This window comes from Accipiter gentilis, chromosome 26 (genome assembly GCF_929443795.1).
Source record: "Accipiter gentilis chromosome 26, bAccGen1.1, whole genome shotgun sequence".
Lineage (NCBI taxonomy): Eukaryota > Metazoa > Chordata > Aves > Accipitriformes > Accipitridae > Astur > Astur gentilis.
Window position 1 is genome coordinate 9,491,326 of NC_064905.1, and position 22,214 is coordinate 9,513,539.

At 36.0% G+C, this 22,214-nt stretch overlaps 2 protein-coding genes across 4 annotated transcripts in view; one reads left to right on the forward strand and one right to left on the reverse strand.

The window, feature by feature from the left end:
* GABRB2 (gamma-aminobutyric acid type A receptor subunit beta2) overlaps positions 1–22,214 on the forward strand; it is a 617,197-nt gene that overhangs the window by 165,087 nt on the left and 429,896 nt on the right. The window contains exons 10-11 of one of the 3 annotated variants that reach the window (XR_007509653.1): positions 9,309–9,359; positions 13,000–15,148. Coding sequence is in view for 2 of the 3 variants with exons in the window: in XM_049829150.1 (XP_049685107.1) it covers positions 9,309–9,359; positions 13,000–13,347 (399 nt within the window). In the remaining variant the exon portion in view is untranslated. Of the gene's footprint in view, positions 1–9,308; positions 9,360–12,999; positions 18,266–22,214 lie in introns of those variants that run through there. The other 2 variants (XM_049829150.1, XM_049829151.1) reach the window with 2 other exon arrangements.
* LOC126050797 (uncharacterized) overlaps positions 1–22,214 on the reverse strand; it is a 920,783-nt gene that overhangs the window by 50,180 nt on the left and 848,389 nt on the right. The window lies entirely within an intron of this gene.

The window sequence follows — 22,214 nt, forward strand, 5'->3', positions numbered from 1 at the left end:
CTCTTGAAGAATGAATGTAGGGCTTAGTGAGCTAAGAAGGTTTGAACAAATATAGGTATCTTTGCAAATTCATTGCCCTCCTGACCCACTGTTGTTATATCCAAATTAGCACACAGTTGCTAAAGGAGATGAGATGGCAAGGAAAGAACAAACAGAAGCTTAACTTGCCCTCAGCTGCACTTAACGTGGTAACTTTCTTCCCCATCAAATTGTTTCAGCTGCTGATTTTTTCCCCTACAACTTTTTGACCAAGGAAAAGAGTCTGACCAAGTTTAATCAGAAAAGTTGAATAGTTCTCCTCAGATATTTCATTTTCAGAGGACTCCACTGCATTATCAGAGTTTAAGACAAACAAGACCATGCAATTACCTGTTTCACAAGTGATTGCACCTAATTATTTCACCTATGCAACTGGTCAGGCTGAGGATGGACAGTGTCTGGCAAGGAAACAGGGCTCCTACAGCATCCTCCTCATCCAGGTGCCCATTTTCAGATTCACTGGCTCACGTACACGAAGACTGAGTATTTTCTGTTTCATTGTGCCAACAATGCTATCTGTTACAGTAGTATACTTGGAAACAGCAGAGTCAGCTCAGGTATTGCTTTGCTACCTGCCATTTCCCATAACAGCTTCCAGACTTCTTTTTACCACTTCACTAGTGAATAAGTGGAAAAACCTGTGCATTTTTTCACTGTCATATCCATAGATGTCTCTTTTGAAAAAGAGGGGTGGAATTAGATGGAGTGTGAATCCATTGATATATACATGCGGCCCTTTGCAGGCCAACTTGTGATAGCTTCCAGTGCACTGCAAGCGAAGTCGCTCTCCTCCATTTTCAGACTAAGGTGTAAAGATGAATTAAGAGGGCTGCAGGCCCTAGTTAATATACCTTGCTTCAAAGCAATGCTTATTAGCTTAGGCTTGGCTAATGCCTTTATTTCCCCTTTGATTTACTGCTGACTTGCCTTCGGCCTTTTCAGTTCACAGCAATATTTGTTTATATCTATCTGAAGAAATCATATAATGCACATCTATGGAGGAGGAGTTATCGCAAAGGTACCTAAAACCAGTCAGTACTTATTACATAGAACTGCACCTTATACCCTATGCAGTAGAGGTACTTCTAGTATAAAACATGAATAAGCATGTAAAACATGTTTATAACAAGATGTAAAAGCTTTTGTAAAGAAGAGGAATTTTAAAATGGCTATATGCACAGTTTTGGTTAATAAAGTGAACAGGATATCAAAACACTAAGGCAACATGAAGCTCTTAAAATTTCAGTCTAAGATCTCAAAGCCTCACTGTTCTATGTTACTGGAGCTAATGGTACCACTATCCGGATTTCAGTAAAAGCATTCATCCTCTTTCTTTCCCCTCCAAGGAGAGTTTTCCTGCTGTTTGCAGTACAGGTAAAACTGCACAAGGACTGATTCTTGATCCAGGGTCAGAAGGTATTCCTTACACAGAAGTTTACTGAAGGACATGTAATAAAAGTAGGCATGGATTATAAAAGCTCTGCCTTTCTCCTAAATTTGCATTCATGCATTATCAAGGAACAACTTGCATATGAAACAACCAGCAATGCACAGAGTGCTTGGCCAGCCTCTTTGTGTTTTGTTGAAACCAGAGGTTTGACAGGAGTGAAATTTGAGGAAGTTCCAGTTTTAGCCTGGAGCATTTTGCAGAAGCAGTCAGAAGGTGATTTATTTCCACAATCTGTAGTGGTATTCCACATGACATCTGAATAAAGGTCAAGTCAACTGTGTGAGGTTTTCTTTCTGCAGCCGCGCTCCTTCGAATGCCACGTTTAATTAATATAAGACCAGTGTGTGTACACTCCATTTGTTTAAAGCACATTATCCCTTTTGTAGTGCATCTACAAACCTGCCATCCACCTGTGACCCTGAATTAAGTGCACTTTTGGTTGCAGAAAAGAATCCATTAATGCAGTTTATATCACTATTTCAAATTGTGGGGAAATAAGGTGCAAAAAGGCAAATGATGTACAGCGAAGTAGAAGAAATGTATGTAGCTGCAGTCCAGAAGGTGTGTCTGGCTAGTGAATTGATTTCCCAAAGCAGATCAGATCTAAAGAGTTTGCCAAGGTTTAACTGAATGTCCACGAGACAGCCCATTTCTACCCCCAAAAGAAGTTGTAACTCTAAATGTTACGTGCTAGGGGATGTAACCTAGTTGTGCTCATGAGTCTTGAGATCACTGGACTGTATACACTAGGGTGGCACTAAGTGGTAAAAATATTATAATGTAGAAGATGACTGTTTGTCAGTCCCTTTGCTTTATTCATAGTGTCTAAAAATTATCATGTTTGGTTTCTTTTTGCAGATAGCAATGCATTTTTATATCTAATCTAGGGGAAATCGATTTCAGGTGATCCAAAATTCTTATCAGAAGTGTTTACATAATCAGAATGATAGTATCCCACGCTGTTAAGAAGGAGGATACTTATTTCAAATCCTCTTTTATACTTTTTGCCCATATTTAGTCTATGGGTAACTATTAATTATGATGCTTTAACTTTGTTGTTTGCTCTTTAGGCTGTAAGATTGCCTAGACTGAAGACCAAGTTAATACTTTCAACACTATTAAAAAAACCCCAAATTGCTGTGTTAGAACACATTCTAAAGATTTTCCCAATATGTCAAAAATATTTTTTTCCTCAAAATCTTCCCCCCCTGCCCCAACAGCAGAAACATTCTAATTTCCAGGAGAGACATGGTGCAGTCACTCTGCAGCATGCCATGGAGACTGCTTGGCTTGCATAAAGATAAAGATAGATCAAGGTTAATGAGCAGAATAGCCCAGACAACCTAGGAATAACATAATTAGCTGTATTCATAACAAAATATTGCTAATGTAGCATATGAACTGGGCATCCATTTGGACATGTACAAGTTGTATAATTTTTTTTTTTATTTTATTTTTTAAAGGGTGTTAAGGTTTGTATTGCATACATGGATGTGAAATTTAATGAAACAGTCATGCTGGGCTATGAAGACCTATGTTTATTAGTAAATTCACTTAGTTACTAATTCTTTTGGATACTAGCTGCTTTCCCAGAATTCCGCATATGGAGAAAGATAGACACCAGAGGTTAGTTTCTCACATAACTGCGGAAAAAGGTTAGGAGGTCGTTAGGATTATGCCTAAATTTAAATTTGTGTTCATATATATACAGATACATATGTCTATATATGAGAATGTATCTTTTTTACTCCTTAGATACTAGTCTTAAGTATCCCTCTGTAATGATATAAGATTATATTAAAACATAGAAGTCTAAATCTTGTTTATTCTTATGCCTCCATTCCTCTTTTTAGAAGTGTGAGAGACTTGAACTTAATTTTCTCTCCCACCCAAAAACACTGTTGGGCCTTGTCCCTAAACTTAATGTATCTTAAAGCTCTGTACGAAAAGCCCTGCATACCTGTCCTTGCTCATGTCCTCAAAATGAACTAAACTTTCTGGTAATATAGTTTTCAGAAACTTGTCACTTTTGGGCTGGCCTGAAGGATGCAACAGTAAAGGTCACACAGCCTAAATCAACATGATTACATGAAAATACGGTTTTCTTTGGGCCACTTTCTGTCCGTGTATCCTTTGAGTATCCAAAGGTTCCTGCAGGTAACTGGAAATAAAGGTCTTCAGAAATGGATGATTTTAGCTTATGTTTTGCTAGATGGAATTCTGAGCTCTTATACCTTCAAGCTACAGCAGTTTTGGGTAGGAAAAGGGTCTTTATATAAAGTTTCAATTGTTGCATGTAAGGTCTTTTGTTTATTAAAGTATATGATAATATGGCCAGAGGAGAAGATCCAAAAGCCAATTCCATGTAGAGATGACTCTTCAGCTTTTATTTCTTCTTCCTTTTTATACCATACAATATGAAATAATTTGCAATTTAAAAGTAAGCCTATATTTGGTCTCATTAACTCATTAATAGCTTTCTTAGTTGTGAGTGGATCACCCTTCCTGAAATGCATCTTATGAAAATTTTATAACATTGAACATAATCATGTTTTAAGTAAACACCTGCCACATTTGCATCTTAGTAAACTATTTTTTCTCGTTTCCATAAAATTATGTGTCAAGAACAAACTGCACACTATTGCCAAAAAAAACCCCAGTCATTTTTCTTCATTTTAAATGTGTTCTGAAATTCTCCTACTATCCATATATTTCTATTTTATATGTGTGTGTATATATATTGCCACAGAACTATATAATACATTGAACTAATCAAACTCAAGTTTGGTTTAAATTTACAAGCACAAAAGGCCACCAAAACGTCAGGAAGAAAACTATAATCCAGTTTTTATTTCTCTATTATTAATGCATACACAAAACCAATATAATACAAAATATACAAAATATGCATAATATGTAATATTGGTATATATTTTGCATACACAGAAATTTACTTAGAAACAAATCTGAAATGACTAACCATGTCTTGGCAACAAAGTTTCTTCATTCTTGTCACTCATTTTTAATGAGTGACAAAATGTTAGACTCTCCCTGAAACAGCAGACTATCAGTGTACAAGTAAATCATGCAGGAATGTTCTAATTCAGTCAACAAATTCAGATCTTTTGATTATTTTAAAGCAGAAGACTTTTAATTTTAACATAGTCCTCTGAGCCTTGCGGTATCTGGTATCTATAGCTGTGGAACTGGCAGTATTTCAGGCTTCTATGTCAGCACTGAACGTGATCATAAGAAGTACATTTCTAGATCTTTTTTAATTCAGAAATTCATTGTCAAAAGTTACAAATTCATCTTTATTTTCTTTACAATGAAAACTTGTCAGTGATTTTTCATAGAAAAATATCAATCATTTTAATTTTTTTGTTGAATCAACTGCAGTTTCTCTCCAGTGTTTTTTCTGGCCTTTGTCAGTGTTCCCAAAGTTTTTCCTTGGACCTTGTGCTGCCCCTGGCCATGTTAAACTTTGGGCTGGGCCCAAGAATTATATTGTTGGTCTTCCCCAAAAATCACAAGCCTAAATCTGTTGACAAGTGAGTATATTGTGGTCAGATGGATGAAACACTAGTAGACTGCCGTACAGTCCACCTACTCTCATGACAAGTATATGCTGTATAGTTCTTTGCATGTTGTATTTGACTTAAAACAAGAAAAATAACGTCTATGTATTTTGCAGAAGTCTGTTTTAGAGGAGCAGCTTTATCAGCCTTATGTCTATTTCATGTGTCAAAACCATAACTATATCCAAATCATACCTTAGAAATTTTGCCAGTTGCAATGATAACCAAATATTTCATGCATTTTTCATCTTTCTTGAAGCTTTCTTATATAAGCAATTTTGCTGTGTTTCCGTAGTAAATATTTAGTGCTAGGCATATCTGTTAAAGTATATTTTGTAAGACAGCATAATAGGAGACAGCTTATGGGCATAACAGAAGTTTGATGAAAGTTTGGTCTTATTTATCACAGATGGAAGAGAGCACCTTTTAGGGTGTAGGTTCATGCTGATGTGTTATTCATTTATATTATCTCCAAGAGACTAAAATGTATACGCGTAAATGGGTTGTTATTTTAGCAAATAAATAACAAATACTTCATCAGAGCAGTATTAGTAAGAATCTGGGCTGCCTAACACCTTGTTTCTTGGCAAAATGGCAGGATTTGGAGCTGTTGTTCACTGGTACCCCAGAAGACCTCTATTCCAAATCACCTGCCTTTGCTTCTTCCTAGATGTCTCATCAGTAAAAAATTGTTGCTGAGATTGTAACTTAAGTTTCAAAAATTCCAGTTCTATTTACATTGCTTCCTTTATGTTTATTTCCAGTCAAAGATTATTTTTTCCCCTTCTAATATTTACAAAATTTGCCTTCTAAAAATACATTCCTTCAGGAAGTTCAGATAGATTAATTTTAAAATTTTTCAGCTTTTCTCCTAGGGAAGTTTTTGATGCTTATCTTTAACATAGAAGAGATTTCTTCTTTCATGGAAGGGTTTCATTTTTAAGATGGAATCACTTACCAAGAATTATTTTGTTCTGAGTGATGGTTTTGCAGTCTTCTGAAAGAAAAAAGAAATCTGAAATTTCTAGAAGGGAAGGCAAATACCTTTAGGTATCATAAATAGGAAGCTTATTCTGATTTGAAGACTTCCCAATTAGAATTCTCCTTAACTAATATTTAGCTCCACCATTGTGATACGTTCTTGCAGGTTAATAAAAATTAATTGTTTCCTCCTTATGCGTATATGCATTATTCATAGTTTTGGATTGAGAGTGAAAGTCTTATTCACAGGAAATCACGTGAAAACATGACTAAGCTTAAGATTTATTGAAGTCCCATTAAATTAATGTAGCTACTTAAGTAAAGTTACAAGCTCATTTCCTGAATCAGGTATCTGGTTTCAGTTTTTGGTCAACTCTGTTTGCTGCACTAGAATGGAAATAACATGTACAACATCAAGGCCTTACTTAGATAATTTATTCCTTCCACTTTACTAGAGATTGCGTTGCACTGAATTATATTGGCCAAAAGGGAAATGGAGGAAGATGTGTTTCTACAGAAACACAGTGTACTCTCTATTTTTCTTTCTTGGTTGGCTAAGATGATTTATCCCTCTTTACTCCAAAAAACACAGGGATGTTTTTAGAATATTTTTAGAATGTTTTTAGATATTTTAGAAGATGTTGGTGTAAGGTTCACCTGAGGGCAGGACACCCGTAGGCCATTTCCCCATTTTTTCCTATTCTGTGCCATTAATTCAAACAGCAATCCTGATTCTGCCTATTTCACTTATTGGCTTTTGGGTTTAGAACATTGGATTCTGTGCAGTTTGAACAAGTTCATATTTCATTATTTTTATTCAAATGTCATCAAGCCAAAGATACTTCAGCCTCGTTCATTTTATGTGGACACTTACTCTGCAACCTCTTATGTATGGAATCTTGTGTGTAAGTAATGGATGCCAAAAAAAAGTATCTGTTTTCAACCATTTCTCCAGAATCCGACAATACTTGTGACTAAGTTATTGATGTGTTGCTAAAGATAATGATCAAGAAATCACATATATCAGAGGATAAAACTAGATGCCTAGAAATCAAATTACAAGTAGATAGAGCAGTGTTAAAGCTTCGTGTCCAGATGGTGCATTTTTCCTCTCACTTTCATTTTTTCTAATTCTTACAGGTTTCTTGGGGTTTTTTTGCTTAAGTTTTTAGGCTTTGAAAAGCTCAAGAACCTAAAGAAAATCCTGATTTAATTTGCAGAGTTTCTCTGGATTTTCTGACCTGAAACCAAACAAAGTAACCTGAAATTTTAAGTCAACCTGATTTTACTGTCCTCTAACTGCATGCTTTACAGCCTGACCTAAATCTTAGGTGTATAATGCAGTCTGAGCCAATGCATGCAATGTGGTTTCATAAACAGTTACTGCAATGCTGGCAATAAATTCAATTTTGTATAGACAATGGAAATGCAGTGTTTTTTACATTCTTAAGGACATTGTTTCACATATGGATGTTTGGAAATATTAGGCATTTGTGCTTTCTGAGTTCATACAGCTTTATCTTATCAGACTTGCTTTTCATTTAAAAAATGTCTGTATAGCTTTAGGCAGGTGCCATTTGAAAATCATTAATTCTTTTTTCTTCCAGAGTGAACCTAACAGCAGCTTATACAGGACTATCTACCTTCCACACATTACCTTGTGTAGTCAGTGCAATCCCCAGAGATCAGTGGTTCCTAATCAATAAGTCAAACCTTGCTGATGAGGTGGAAGATCCCTATTACACGTAAAGTGCACTTCATACTTTCACCTAATCTTGCCAGAGCTATTGTGACTAGTCAGGAATGGGATGTTACTGGTTTTCCAAGGAAAGCTCAGTGGCTTAGAGGTGGGAAACTATGCTATAGGTAGTGCTAAGGTCTTTATCTCTACCAAATTAAATTATATATCTAGGCATGTCATGTTGGTCCTGATTGTGAAAGGGATCTTTATTTCTGTCTTCAGTTCTTAAGAATGCCAGTTCAGAGAACCTATAGATGCTGAGACCTAATCTCGGGTGTTAATCTTTGTAATAGACTGGCTACTTCTGTTCTCCCTTCATGGTTTAGCTCACCATATTTTGCTTTTGGCTAATGGCAGCCCTACTTAATAAAAGGATATTTCTTTTGAATTTACAACTGGGTTTTTTTCACAAGGTTTTTCCGTCAGAAATTCTGAGACATTCTGCCATAAAATGAGCCATCAGTAGCTGCTTGTAATTGAAGGTTATAGGTGAAAATGAACAGTATATGAGGAAGGAAAAGTGTCAATATTATGTCTTTGCAAGTTATCAGTATAAATTTCCCTCCTACTATGAAGCTGTGTTTGGCATGACAGTAGAGCATAATCACCAAGATGCTCAATGTTAGTAGTTTCAGAGATCTGGTCATCCTTGGAGGATTCCTCATGTAATAGGTGTGTATGTATGCATGTGTTGGGGAGTTGTAATTTCCTTGTATTTTACAGTTGCTAATGTGTTAGTGTAAGAGGAATTCCTCTAGAAAGCCATCATTTTGGAGTTTCTAGGTAGCAGGAAGAATATATAACGGTAACATTTCTACACTTTCCTCTGTATTCCCTTTGTTTGAGGCCATCAAAAAGGTCATGGCCTCTTTCAAGGATCCAGAGTCAGCTTTTCTTCCAGTTGACCTGGACCTACAAGTGAATATCATTTGCATCATATATTTTGTCATCCACTGATTTATAAAAATCCCACCCTCTCGCATGGTTGCTGAGCTCTGCTCATTTCTCCTCCACTTCTGCTTTCACCTTTTATTTCCATAGCACTTGCTGCTACTTTTTCTTCATCTTCATCCTCGCTTCCTTTCTTGTCCCTGGGAATTTCTCCATTACGTTTGAACTGTCCTGTTCACCATAAAGAGTCTGGTTCTATGGTTGAACAATCCTTCAGCACCAAGAGATCTTTTTAACCTTCTTCCACCTCCTTTTGAAACCACTTTTACACTTACTTTTCCCCCAGAATAATTTTAACAGTTGTTTTCATATCATCATACCTTCCTTGGTCAAGTGACCAGTTGGAACAAATACATTTACATCACAACGTTATGTTACCTTGAGGAGCAGAGCAAGGCAGTAATAGCACCTCTGAAGCCAGAATATACTTATGCTAATTGTTGGCTTAGAGGTCCCTGTATCTTTTAGTTAGTTGTCCTATTATTACCCTAGAGTGCTTTAATTTTAAATGAAAGATAATAGCTGCCTTATCTCTAAGGAAACTGGTCTTGATTTTATTAACTTACAGGACAGAAGAATAATTGGCACATATCATTGTCCAGAAATGTATTCAACAAAGGTATCTTTCAATGTTTTCTAATGTTTTTATCCTCAGAGACTTAAAATTCAGGTCCTGACCACTTACGGTCATTAAAGATCCCATGGCACTTTTTTATAGTGTGGTCATCTCAACCCCAAGCATCTGGCCAAATATCAATTTATGTAACTGTTCTGCTTACCTAACATTCCCCACCACCACTCACCCACCCCATAGTTTCAATTGGCTACAGCATTCTCCATTTCCTCAACTAAAATATAGTGTATTGTTCTGCACTGTCAGTCACCACATTTCGCCTCAGAGGTGATTGCGCTTCACTGGGAAGTGAAGTTGTTCTTCTTTCTAAATGCTTGTAAAGCGCTTTGGGATCCTTTTGAATGGGTGGTGCTGTGTACAATAAACGTAATTCGTTATCATTCTATCTCAGGCTTCACTTAGTTACAAAAGCATGTTTTATTTAGAGTTGGGCGAACCTACTTGGTGGAAATAACACTCCCAGCTCTCTCTAATCTGATAAGAAACCTTTTATCAAAGGTTGAAAAGTTAGGTTAATTTCTTTCTGGTTTTTTTGTTGTTGTTTGTTGTTGTTTGTTTCTTTCTTTCTTTTAATTTCACATTCATTTGTACTTCTGGATTGGAACTTTGGGAGTTCTTCAGATTGGGAATTCAAAATACCATGAAAAATGCGGTTCTTGTTATGGTCAATCCACTGTTCCGGTGCAGGAGGGTCAAATTAGTGCTCGAGAAGCATCTGAACTTTGTGGTGCTTACCTGGCTATTCTAACACTTGAAGGTTCGCCCATCACTAATTTTTACTGTATTTTGCATTATTTCTTCTGAAAAATTCTTGAAATATTGAAAAATGCTATGCTCCAACTCTGATATCAGTGTGATCTGTGCAGAAGATACTTTGCCCTAGAAGATAGCTTAGAATAGTGCTAAATGTTTTTTCTGCCCAGCATCACTAATCTTAGTAACTACTGCCAAGATTACCAGATATCTGCAGCAGCTTGCTGTGTTAAGATGTTTACTGAAATGAGAACAGAAGTGACAAAAGAATCAAAGCAAAAAGTTAACTGGAGTGATATCAAGTTGCTCAAACATGCCTGACTCTAACTGTAGTAGACTAAAATAACTTTTCTTGCATTTCTGTTGCATAGAACATACACGAGTGTGTAAAGAGCACTCAAATTTCTAATATCATTGCAGATCAGAAGGATAAAATGCTTAAAGTAGATTCGTCCTAAGAAGATTTAAGATGTGAACAAGTTTGTTGGCACTAAAATCTTTCCAAAGATAGTATCTTAGAATGCACAACGTTGAGGTGAAAATAACCCAGGCTCTGGGCTAAGGGGTAAAACCATTGCATTAGTGGATGTTATGTCAAACTTCCTCTGATGTCATTGGAACTAAAATTTCTGTTCTTTTCTTAAGGCTATGTGAAACTATGGAAAATGTAGTTTCCAAGTGGCTTTGCACCCCTCTTGTAAGATGATCCCCCTGTTTGTTTTTAGACATTCTTGGGATCAATGAATGCCAAGTGCCTATAATTGCTTTTATTTTCAGGATACTGAAAGGCTTATTATTTGTCTCAGATCTAATAACAAATAACAAACAGCCAATTTTGTCTTACCCTAAACATCATGTAAGAATTTTCTAAATAACTACACTCATTATAAGAAAATGTTTGAAAGCTCTCTTGAAAAATTTCATAGATCTATTTCAAAGCTTTTGTATGTATTCGCTTTTGTTTGTATTACAATAGCAGAATACTCTTTTTGCTTTCGTTTCATCTAATGCAGGTGAGAACTGATTTGGTGGCCATCCTGGATAGAATACAGTATTTCCTCACCATGCTCAATATCATGCTACAGAGTTCTTAAAGGAATTTTTCTTGAGTTCCAGCTCAACTTTCCCATTTTTCCAGTGCTGCTCAAAAAAGATTGATTTCCCTAGCACACTAGAAAATTCAAAGGTTTCATATGGCTTTGATGGAAAGCAAGCAAAAATAGATGATTTTGGCTGCTTCACATTGAGTCATTACATTTAATCTAAAACTAAAATATAATGAAACTAGAGGGGTGCAAACTCACATAGGTTGGAAAAAAAGAAAAAAAAAGGAGAGGGGGAAATCTGGCATCTCAGCGATGCCAGTTTTTATGCATCACTTGAACAGATGTAATCACTCAAATGGCAGTGTTTCAGTAGGTCCAAAGCACTTCTGTGAGCGTCTGCCTTCCCAGTTCATAATACTGTGCAGTGGATGCTACTAAAAAGCAACTGTTTTCAACCCAGTTCTCTCACCGTGCTGTGTGAAATATTACACAGGGTTTTTTTAATAATGGCAAATACAGTGCTATATTGGGTAGTGCAGCAAGGTACCTGCTGCTGACTGCAGGCTTCTAAATATTACAGAATAGATTAATGCCATATTATTGTTGTTTAGAAATCAAAAAAATCACAGTTTGTGCACTTTCAATAATAATCATAATATATATTATGTCCATGATAATGAATAATGTGGTTGAGTTATTCTTAAAGGAGCTCTGGGACAGTTTCATCTCTTATTTGGCCTGGAGTATATCTGCACCACCATCACTAAGACAGTGTACTTCATTAGCTGCTCACTAGCTATTATTGCTTTTAAAGTATTTTTATTTAATTATACTCTTTAATCACAGAATTCAAAATACATACTTGGAGGGAACGCTGAGGAGAATTAGAACTTCCTAAATAACCTTATATTTGTTTTCTATAAATGGATTATTTTGAAGTTCTCCTACCATACTTCAGATCTACTCCAGATTGCCTAAGAGTAGAATTTAGTTCCTCATCATTGAAATCCTCTTGATTGTCTAAGAGGTTTCTTTACAACATTGCATTAATATTTTTCTCACTGAACGGCCTTTAAAAAATATATAGTAGCTAAAAATACCCATTGAAACAACTGCTCAATGTACATTTGATGTGATTGCACTCTGTATGTTTTTTCCTTGCTTGAAATTGCAGATCTCTGCTATTCCAGCGTTCAGGTCTCCACAGCATGCACTGTATTTATGAAATTCATTAGCACTGGGGAATGGAGTTTCCACATAGGCCTAGTTAGACTATGACGGTGCCTTTCCCCAAGTAACCAGCAGTCCTGTTTGGAATATAAGGACTGAAAATTTGCATTCTCTTGTGCCATGCTCTGGGCCTCATTTTATAGAGGTGGAGAGACCTCGTGAATACCTGAAGTTTTTGTCAGAGCAGCAGCTTTCATTTGAAAGAAGAAAAAACAAAACAAAGCAGACCCTTTTCCATTTGATTTCTCTCCAAAAGCCCCTATAAGTTCAATATTTGCCCCAGATATCCTACCCAGTGGCAGAATCCCACTTTCAGATCTGAGCATGTACTCCATTTCCAGGTATTGCTTCTGCTTTCAGAACATGGGGTCTAGGGAAATACCATTTATTCCATTATATTATACTGGCCTTATTGTTCCTTGAATTCACAAATAAATGGCAATAAATATAGCCATGGCTATGCTTAAAGTCCTTCAGACAGGCTGACATCCAATGAATTAGAATTGTTAGAGCTAGCCCTTGTCAGCATGGCTTCAGTTCGCAACTGATCGGGCTTCCTTTCTCTCCTGTTAAATCCGCTTTCTTATTTGTTACAGATGGATCCACATGAAAATATTTTGTTGAGCACACTTGAAATTAAAAATGAGATGGCTGCCTCCGAGGCTGTGATGGGGCTTGGGGACCGTAGAAGCACTATGCTGGCGTATGACACTTCAAGCATCCAGTACCGGAAAGCTGGCTTGCCCAGACACAGCTTTGGTCGCAATGCCCTGGAGCGACATGTAGCACAGAAGAAAAGTAGGCTACGGAGACGTGCATCTCAACTGAAAATTACCATTCCTGACTTGACTGATGTAAATGCCATAGATCGATGGTCACGCATATTCTTCCCTGTTGTTTTTTCCTTCTTCAATATTGTCTATTGGCTTTACTATGTGAACTAAGAAACAAAGCCACACAGGAAGCAAGAACTGGATTTCTCTTCAAATCGGTTGTACAGCCAAAAGTGGGACTTAGAAAAATTCTATTCAGGACAAAAAGTTATTTTAAAACACCTTAGTTGCTGGCCCACTCTATGGTCTGTTTTTATAATGTTTTGGTTGTATCTGCTAAATCTTAAATACATTAAGTTGCAGTATGGACATATCCCCTTATCAAAATATAAGTGTATTTGGAGTGTGAAGGCAAATTGGATTTTGACAATCACTTTTATCTCATTGTCCCTCGCTCTCTCTTTTCTCTCTTTATTTTTTCTTTTCTTTTTTTTTAAATGACCACTTGAGTTTAGTGATACAAATTATAGAGCGGCATTTGAGAAACAAGTTCTAGTTTCAACAGCAGTACATACCATTCCGAGGGAAACTGCATATCTGAGACATGCATCTACACTTAAGAGAGTGTACTAAGTTATTATCATGCTTATGAAACATATACACTTTACCTTTTAAACGTGTAAACTTGAAAACAAGTAGTGCCTATCATCTTTTCCAAGATGATGATGGTCAGAGGTTTCCCAACCGTATTCAGGTATTTCCTGTTATTTATTGAAAGAACTAAACCTTTGACTGATAATATTAGGGTTGGGTGTTTGCACAGAAGTTGAAGCAAAAAGCACTAGTTTTGTCTGGATTTTAAAGAGAGAACATATGCTCACAGTCACAGTGACTGTGTTTGTGATCAACAGAGGAATGTAGCAATGGTATAAAAACACATCAACTGAATGGGTAGATATGCTGCTGGTTTGTGTTGGGGAAAGGAAATCATCTGTTCAGTGCCAAAACTGGTTGGCCAAATAGTGATTCTCTAGGTGGCTGAAGGAGACCAATGGTGCCCTGTCTTTCTAGGGTAGGGAGAGCTAGAGAGCAATTACAAAATACAGGGCCAAGGAGAGAGAAGGCTACATACATGTAAAAGTGTGTGTGTGTGTATGTGTGTGTGTATATATATCTACATGCACACATATATATATACTGTGCAAATGAATGTTGTCAGTTATAGTACATACCTTAGTCTGAAATACTCATGTGGAGTTGCGTGATTTCTTCCAAGTTTGCAATCTTTCCAGCGTTACGCTTGCAACTGTTGTTACGCTTAACACCTTACATCCAGTTTGATTAAAGGTATCGTACCTCTTTCAACAGTAAAGATCCAAGCATATGTATTTCAGTACAAAAAATGGTGACAGGGTATTTTCTCAGTCTGGATTAGGGAATACCATTTCACTTTTTATTTTGTTTTCCTTAATGCACTGTTTTAAAAGGGAAAAAATTGGTAGCCATTACTTTAAAAGTTTAATTACACTTTTGAATGTTTCCTGCTTTAGAGTGATTTCCATTGAAAAAGTAGCAAATTTCAGTTTTGCTGGGGATCTTTTTGAAATAAAGGGGTTTTTTTTCATGCCATAGAGCTTGACTCTTATATGCAAAATATAATAGAGGCAAAATAGAATATATAAAACCCAGAATTTTATAGGGAAAGTAGAGTTTGTCATTTAGTCCATTGTGGAACCTTTGTCTATAATGAAGAAAAAGTTGCAAGAACTGTATGAAAGGTATGAATTCCTGATAGCTTTTAGTAAATCCAATCCCCAATATTGTTTGACAGAAAATATTTCATGAAGCAAAAGCCACATCTGTTGTCTCTGTGCTAACTCATCTGTGTACAAATTTCTGAAGGAAACTTGAACTCAAGTATCTTCTAAATAGTAAAAGAATTTTTTCAGGCAGATAGTTTTTCCCCATTTAAGTATTCTTTTGGCAATACTTTAAGATAGTTCTTAAGAATATTTTTCATAAAATATTTTGTTTGAATTTTTTGTTCTTGCTTTAAAAGGATAATTTTCTTATAAATTTCTGTTGGTTTTTCCCCATTTGTCAGTGAATGACAGTGATAGGACGAAAATGCTAATGATTAGTTCCGGGAAGTAATAGGCCAATTTTTTTACTTTGTTTTGACCATTATCATCTGCTTATATCTGCTTCAAACAGGAGAGAATAGTTTTGAGCCTGAAATGGGATTTGCCAGGCATACACACCACCTGTTGTTTTCAAGGGAGTTGTGTGTATGTTCACGTACTGCTGCCAGGTTCCGACTCTGCAATATGCAGAGACAGGCTTTCATCATGCAATGAACTTTCCAGGTCAAAATGTTGCTTTTTGTTCACATACTTAATTTCTGACTGCATTTCATGCATAACACAATAGGCTTTGTAGATGCATTTGGAATTTCAAGTGATAGGTATGAGTGATGTTGGAATTTTTTCCCAGTTCTAAGAAAAGCAGCCACATCAAAATTCATTATTTCTCTTCCAAGTCTGTTCTTGAAAAATGGTATTAATTATCATAAATAAAAGCAGTCTTATAGTATTCTTCTGTACCTGCTTTTCTTTCATTTCACAAATTGCTGCCAACTCCTTTTGTATTTCACAGAAGCATAGTGTGAATACAGGGAGCTCACAGCCTGTTTGTGGTTGATACACATCAAATATAAAACCTTACAGAGAATATGTTGAGACTCTGTATCGGTTTACTGCATCAGCTATTATGAAAACCACAGAGACTGAATCTTAGAACTGCACATTAATTAATCTGAAGTTACAGTACAAGCCATAATACTCTCTGATGTCACTATTCAGAGAGTGAAAGAAAATGTCTGGTTTCTGCTCAGGTGTCACTAGGAAAGATATATTATCTGGGGGGAAGGAGCACTTTTGCTTTTACTATGTCCTTCTGGCTATTAATGTGATGTATAAAATTAGTGAAAGAGAAGGATTCTATCATTTTGTACTAAGGCTTAACACTGTGATATAAAAAGATGAGGGTGAGAAAGACTGGCAAGGCACTGTCAAGGGAAAAGTATAACTTGAGCCCAAGATGAGCACTTACTACTCTTCTGAGATACTTGAGTGAAAGTGAGAAATTACGCCAACGTATAGGAGATATGGGGTTTGCTATGTGTGCTACCCTCCAGGTAAACTAGAATAAATTTGCTTTTACTTTAGATTTGACCGAAAATTATATTCTAGATCTTTTTAATCGTGTTAATTGTTAGTTTCAATAAGAAAAGTATCAAAGTTACTAATTTAGATAAACCTTGTAAGATAATTATAGTTGCACATTTTATTGTTCTATTAGACATAATAGCCAGCAATTAAGGTGTTTTTCATCTTTGTGAAATTCATGGGCAAATTATGACTATAACATGGCACAGTTTTAATGAAATCTTTGAGATCAATCTGTAAATATATACTGTACATGACTGCTAGTAAGTATGATACACATTTTCAGAACTGAAAATTCATGCAACATATTTCTGTGTTTGCATAAGGAATGTTACGTTTCTATCCTATCGCAGTTTAATGACTGGGAAGAAAGACTCAAGCAATGACATTGTGACCATTTCTTTTCTCATTCCCAGGGGAGGAAAACAGAGTCTTAGATGACAGCACGTCGCAAAGTTCTTCAGAGGGTTTTTACATTCTAATAAAAAAAGACATAAAATCTGTAAGGTACAAAAGCACAACGCATAGAGAAAATGAGTGGTGGTCTTACACCTGGGGAAAAAATTACTATTTATTTCAGACAAATATGCATTAAAATTAAAGATCAGTTAATTTTCACTATAATTATTAGACTGTGTCCCAATTCTATACTATAACACAGTACTAAACATAAGTGAGCGGATGTTAAACATTATCCAAATATATGTGCATATGGACATACACCTAAATGTCTATATGGACATATGTGTGTATACATACACGTACTGAGTATATATATGCACACACATTCATATGTTGGCGTGTTAAAGGAATAAGCTAATAACAGTTTTGTTTCTACCATCAACCAGTGTATGAATATATTTTTGAGAAAAAAAGATTAATGTATTTAAAAAAAACCAACTTACTATACAGGGTAACTGGGCATTTCTATATCAGCAGATCAATGCTTATAATTCGTATGGAGCATTGCACCGTTTGACATGATGATAGTACTGTACCTCCTAGCATCTGAAATTAGACTAGTCCTCACATTGCTTGCCTATTTCTTCTCTCTCTTTTTATAACAGCATTGTCCACTAGTAAGTTTTCAAAACCAACAAATTCCTTAGGGAACCAACAAAGAAAAAAGGCAAAAATATTAACTATTTCTAGAAAATAAATCTAGGCTGGGATGGCCAGGGTACAATACTATATCAGTAGTGATCATAACATTTTGCTATTTGTACATAGAACATACAGTGTGAGCAACCATAACTTAAGCTGAACATGTGTAAATATTATCAGATTTCTTAAACATTTTTAACTTCTAATTTGTACTTTATGGTAAGGCAAAAAGCTAATTCTACTTATGGTTTAGGTTAATGTGTCCTAAAATTATGTAAATAATTAAATAAGCTGTAAATGAGCAGTCAATAGATACAGTAATTGTTTAGTGAATTTTTTTTACTAAGTACAATAATAGCAGTGCTCTAGCAGAGTAATTTAAACACCCTTTTGCATAAACAGATTTGGATTCCAGATATAAAAAAAGTACAGAAAGTACTGTAGTGTAAAATAGCCATTGTGGCAACGTTACTGCTAGCACAATCAATTCTTTTGTATGGTTAAAGCGTTCAAGCAACAGAAGATAGTAGCTTGGCACTCGGTACTCAGATTAGCATAAACAAATAGGGCCTGGTTTTCACTTAAAATAAGGCACATTTATGTTGCTCCAGTGAGTGGAGGAGATGTAATCCAGGGTAAGTGAGAATTCAGCTGTTGGTGATTTCATTACAGAAAGCCTGCATATTGCGTCTGTCTGTTTCTGAAATCTGTATCTCTTATGGTATCTAATAGTAGACTTTTTTCTTTTTTTTTTTTTTTTTTTTTTTAAAAAAAAAAGGATGTTTGACTGTCGTTAGATAGCATAGTCCCCCTAAAGCCAAAGAATCTTCACTCCAGAAATTGTTTAAAAGGGAAATCTAATAAGTCACTGCTTAACACCAAAGGTAAAACTTAATAAAATGCACTAGGAACTTTGTCTAAATTTTTAAGAAGCAAGTGGAATGTTGATCAAAAATACTGCCCTATTCTACTTTGTAAAAATAGTAATAATTTAAATATCCATTAATATAAAATCGAAATAGATCATCTCTACAAGAATATGCAACACTAACATTTCATAAGTATAAAATTATTTTCTTTGTAAGTGCTTTGACAAAAAATGAAACTTAAATGATGAAAAATCTCACCTCTACTTTCATACTAAGGGTTGTATTTTTTTAATGTTTTTCAGACATGAGGTCATCTATTCCAATTTGATAACATTTTGTATGTTTTCACTGTTACTGTCATTTGACAGATACTCACCAGGCTGTATTGTTCATGGTCTGTCCTGTTACTTTCAGTTGAAGACAAAAAGAGTATTTGAAACATGATTAATGTTTCTAACAAGCTGACTATGATTTGACTTCTGTCACGTTTTTATTTGCATGGGTGTTTAAATGGTTCTGTTAGTACTGTCTTTGCACAGTTCTGATTTATCTTTTTTTTACTTAGTACTATTTACTTCATAATGTAGTAATCATCAGCCTTACTAATGACCTTGTAGCCTTTCTTATATGCACATAATGCACATTTTCCAATGGCTAGAAAATGCAAAATACTAGTGGATATCATTGCATCAGATCTTCATGTCTTTCTCAAAAGGACTGCTAACCTCTGGGATATATGAGGTAGTAAAATGATGATTGTAAATGAGTAGCACATAAGAGATATTTTCTTGAATTTAAAATTATTGCAGCCAGTTTCAGCATGTAAATATATAATAATGTTGGCTAGTGTGTAATTCTTGAACTAAAAAAAATATAAATAAAGAAAACCTAAAAGATGTATAAGTAGTTGTGTTATGTTGGGCAGGCTCTTTTCTCAAAGCTGCAGAAGATTACAGTTCTCATCTGAAGTGCGTATCTATGAATTTGGGTCAGAAAGGGACACGAGGAAGTTGGGCACTGAGGCATCTGAAGTGTAGGCTTAGTAGGCAAAAGGATAGCCATAAGATGGTGTTAAAGAGGGTGTTAATTTGCCTACGTGGCAGTCAGGGGGAGTTGAGTGTCTGGGGAATATAAGCCACGTACACTGAGGTGCTTAGTGCTAGTCAATAAGAAAATGCTGAGAGGAGGGGAACAGCTGAAAAATCTCAGAAGTTCAGTAACTCCTTCTCAGAGTCAACTCTTGTGAATCTGTTACTGACAGTAAGTTGCTGGTGTCCTCCTTAGAGAAATATGGTAGCAGCTGTTCGTGATGGGATGGTATTTTCTTTTACAGAAAAAGGTCTAAACAGTCTTAAGTCTGTCTGTGTGGACTCAAGCTATGGAAGGCCAAAGTTCCATTCCTTCCTCTTCCTACTTAACATCTAACAGGAGAGATCCTGGAGGACCAAATTATTGATCCTTTGAGGATGGTGGATTTAGCAGTTTTTCCTGTTGGGCTGGTTCTGTTGCATAAAAAACAATTCAAGATTAACAGACCAGGAGGAGAGTGCAGTCACGCACGGTCACGAGAGGCATCTGTACTGCGGTACTCCGTCTGCTGACTGGTTTGTACAAACCTTTATTGGCAGTAGCAGGGACCAGAAGCTGGTTCTCTTCTTGTGCTCCCAAGATGAAAAAAGCCTACTAACACAGTTTTGTCCTTGCTGCTTCTTTCTGTCCTAGTAGATCTTGAGCATTAGACTTCAGAATTAGACTTGTTTGTTTGCTCTGCTGAGGGAACAGTTCACGTCCATTAGTTTTTCTTGTTCTGTGCCAGCCCAGCTCTGATAAAAGGGAATTCATAGTTGAGTTTCCAAACCCCAAGTGTCACTACATGGGGGAGATGTCAGGGTATTTTTTGGTAGCCTTAGCTGTACATACCTGCAGTTTCTGCCACAATTTGGTTCTTTGGTTAATCCGACCAAGGGGAGCAGATGGAGCACCAGAAAAGGCAACAAATGGCCAACAGGCAAAAAGCTGCCAAAGGCTAAAACTGCCGAATCCTCATTTTTGTCTGGAAATGCAGACGGCAGTTGGTAATTCCTTTTGAAGTTACCCACCTGGCTACTCTCTGTTCCCAGCCCCACAACAGAACTGCTTTAATGACTGATCTGTTCTGTCTCGCTTGTCTGTGGATAAAGAGCACCAGTGCTGCAGAGAAAGAGCAAAGACTGAAGACGGGAAGACCCGTGAGTCTTGCGGCTGGGACTGAGGTAAGGAGCTGCTGGTTGCAGGATGCTGACTCTGTGCCAGGAGACACAGAGCACGAGGACTAAAATATTCCAGACTGTCACGGAAAACTCAAGTATGACTTCATCTCTTCACTGTTTAAAATATATCACATCTTCCTCTGAGGCTTCTAAACAGTAGATCCAATTGCTGAAAAAAGACTAAAATGTCAGCACAGTTGCTTTGTTACAAGCATGTGATGTACTGTTGGCTCTTATTTTCAGAGATTACTACAAGCTAGAAAGCAAAGTATTTCAACTTTAAGACTGGTTCGTGATTTTGGAGTCTAAAAATATTAATACTTATTGATTAGTATCATTTCCAAATCAAAATAGAGCAAATTGTCTATCTACCTTTTCACCTGTCTGTATCTATAAATGCATTTAACGTTATCTCATCCTAATAGGTGTTATATCAAATCCACTGGCACCAAAAAATAAGACTAGTGCTGCAGAGTATTTGAATAATTTATTCCCTTTATTCTATTCTGAGCTTAAACACTTACTTCGTGACTTCTGTAACACGGCCTCTCCTTCATTCAATTTACTTGACTGCAAATTAGAAACGCTAATATCGGCTTCTTATTGGTAAATTGTGCTGTTCAATACATGTTCATAATCTAAAATTAACAGAACATGCCAGTAATTATCTAACATCACAGTTCTCAACTTATAAAAGGAAAATCAATTTTTTAAAACACGAAATTATGCATCTGTCACATATTGAATAGCTGTGAAAGAATCAAATAATGGGAACTGGCTTCTAACACATTGTAACTGTTACATATTAAATAAATGTAATATTAACAACTACATAACAAGTATGTTCACTAATGCGAATTCTTTGGTTATCAAAATTAATGACCAGCGTGACATTATTAATTCGTAATGCTTGTTATTCTTGAAGGATATGTGGAGTGACTGATTTATTATGAAGTTCGTATGAGTCTAGGTAAGAAATAAATTTAAAGAAATGATGGTTATGTACAGAAATGGGGGTTGGTTATTCAGGTGATGTAAATTGCTTATGTAAATGGACATATGTTTGCCTTGACTGAGATTCTGACCCAGGCAGGTTTTTGTGTGTGTGTGGTTTTTTTGGTTTCTGTTTTAATTTCAGGGCAAAACTTTGAATTCATCTTATTCTTGGAACAAACGTATTTTTTCCCTCTTTCTGACAGATTGTCAGAGCTGACATACTGCATTCATTTTGGCACTCTAATGGCTAAGGGCATGCTTCCAGCTGAGACCACTTTTTTAAAAACTTTCTCTTTTTTAGAAAGAATATAGCCAAGGAAACAAAATCTCCCTGAAGTTCTGGGTCTTCTATTGGCTTACTTAGGTTCCCTTACAAATGCTTTAAAAACCAAATCATGTAAACTGTGCACATTTTCAGTTTTGGTGCTATTTATTTTTCAAATGATACTTGAGTAGAGATATGTGTATATCTATGGATATGTATAGTCACATACATTTCTAAGCTTGGTTGATACGTCTAAAGACTGATGCTTTCTAAGCCTACATGAAACTGGTCTGTGGCCTTTGAGATCTCCTTGTTAAATGTTTCCAGT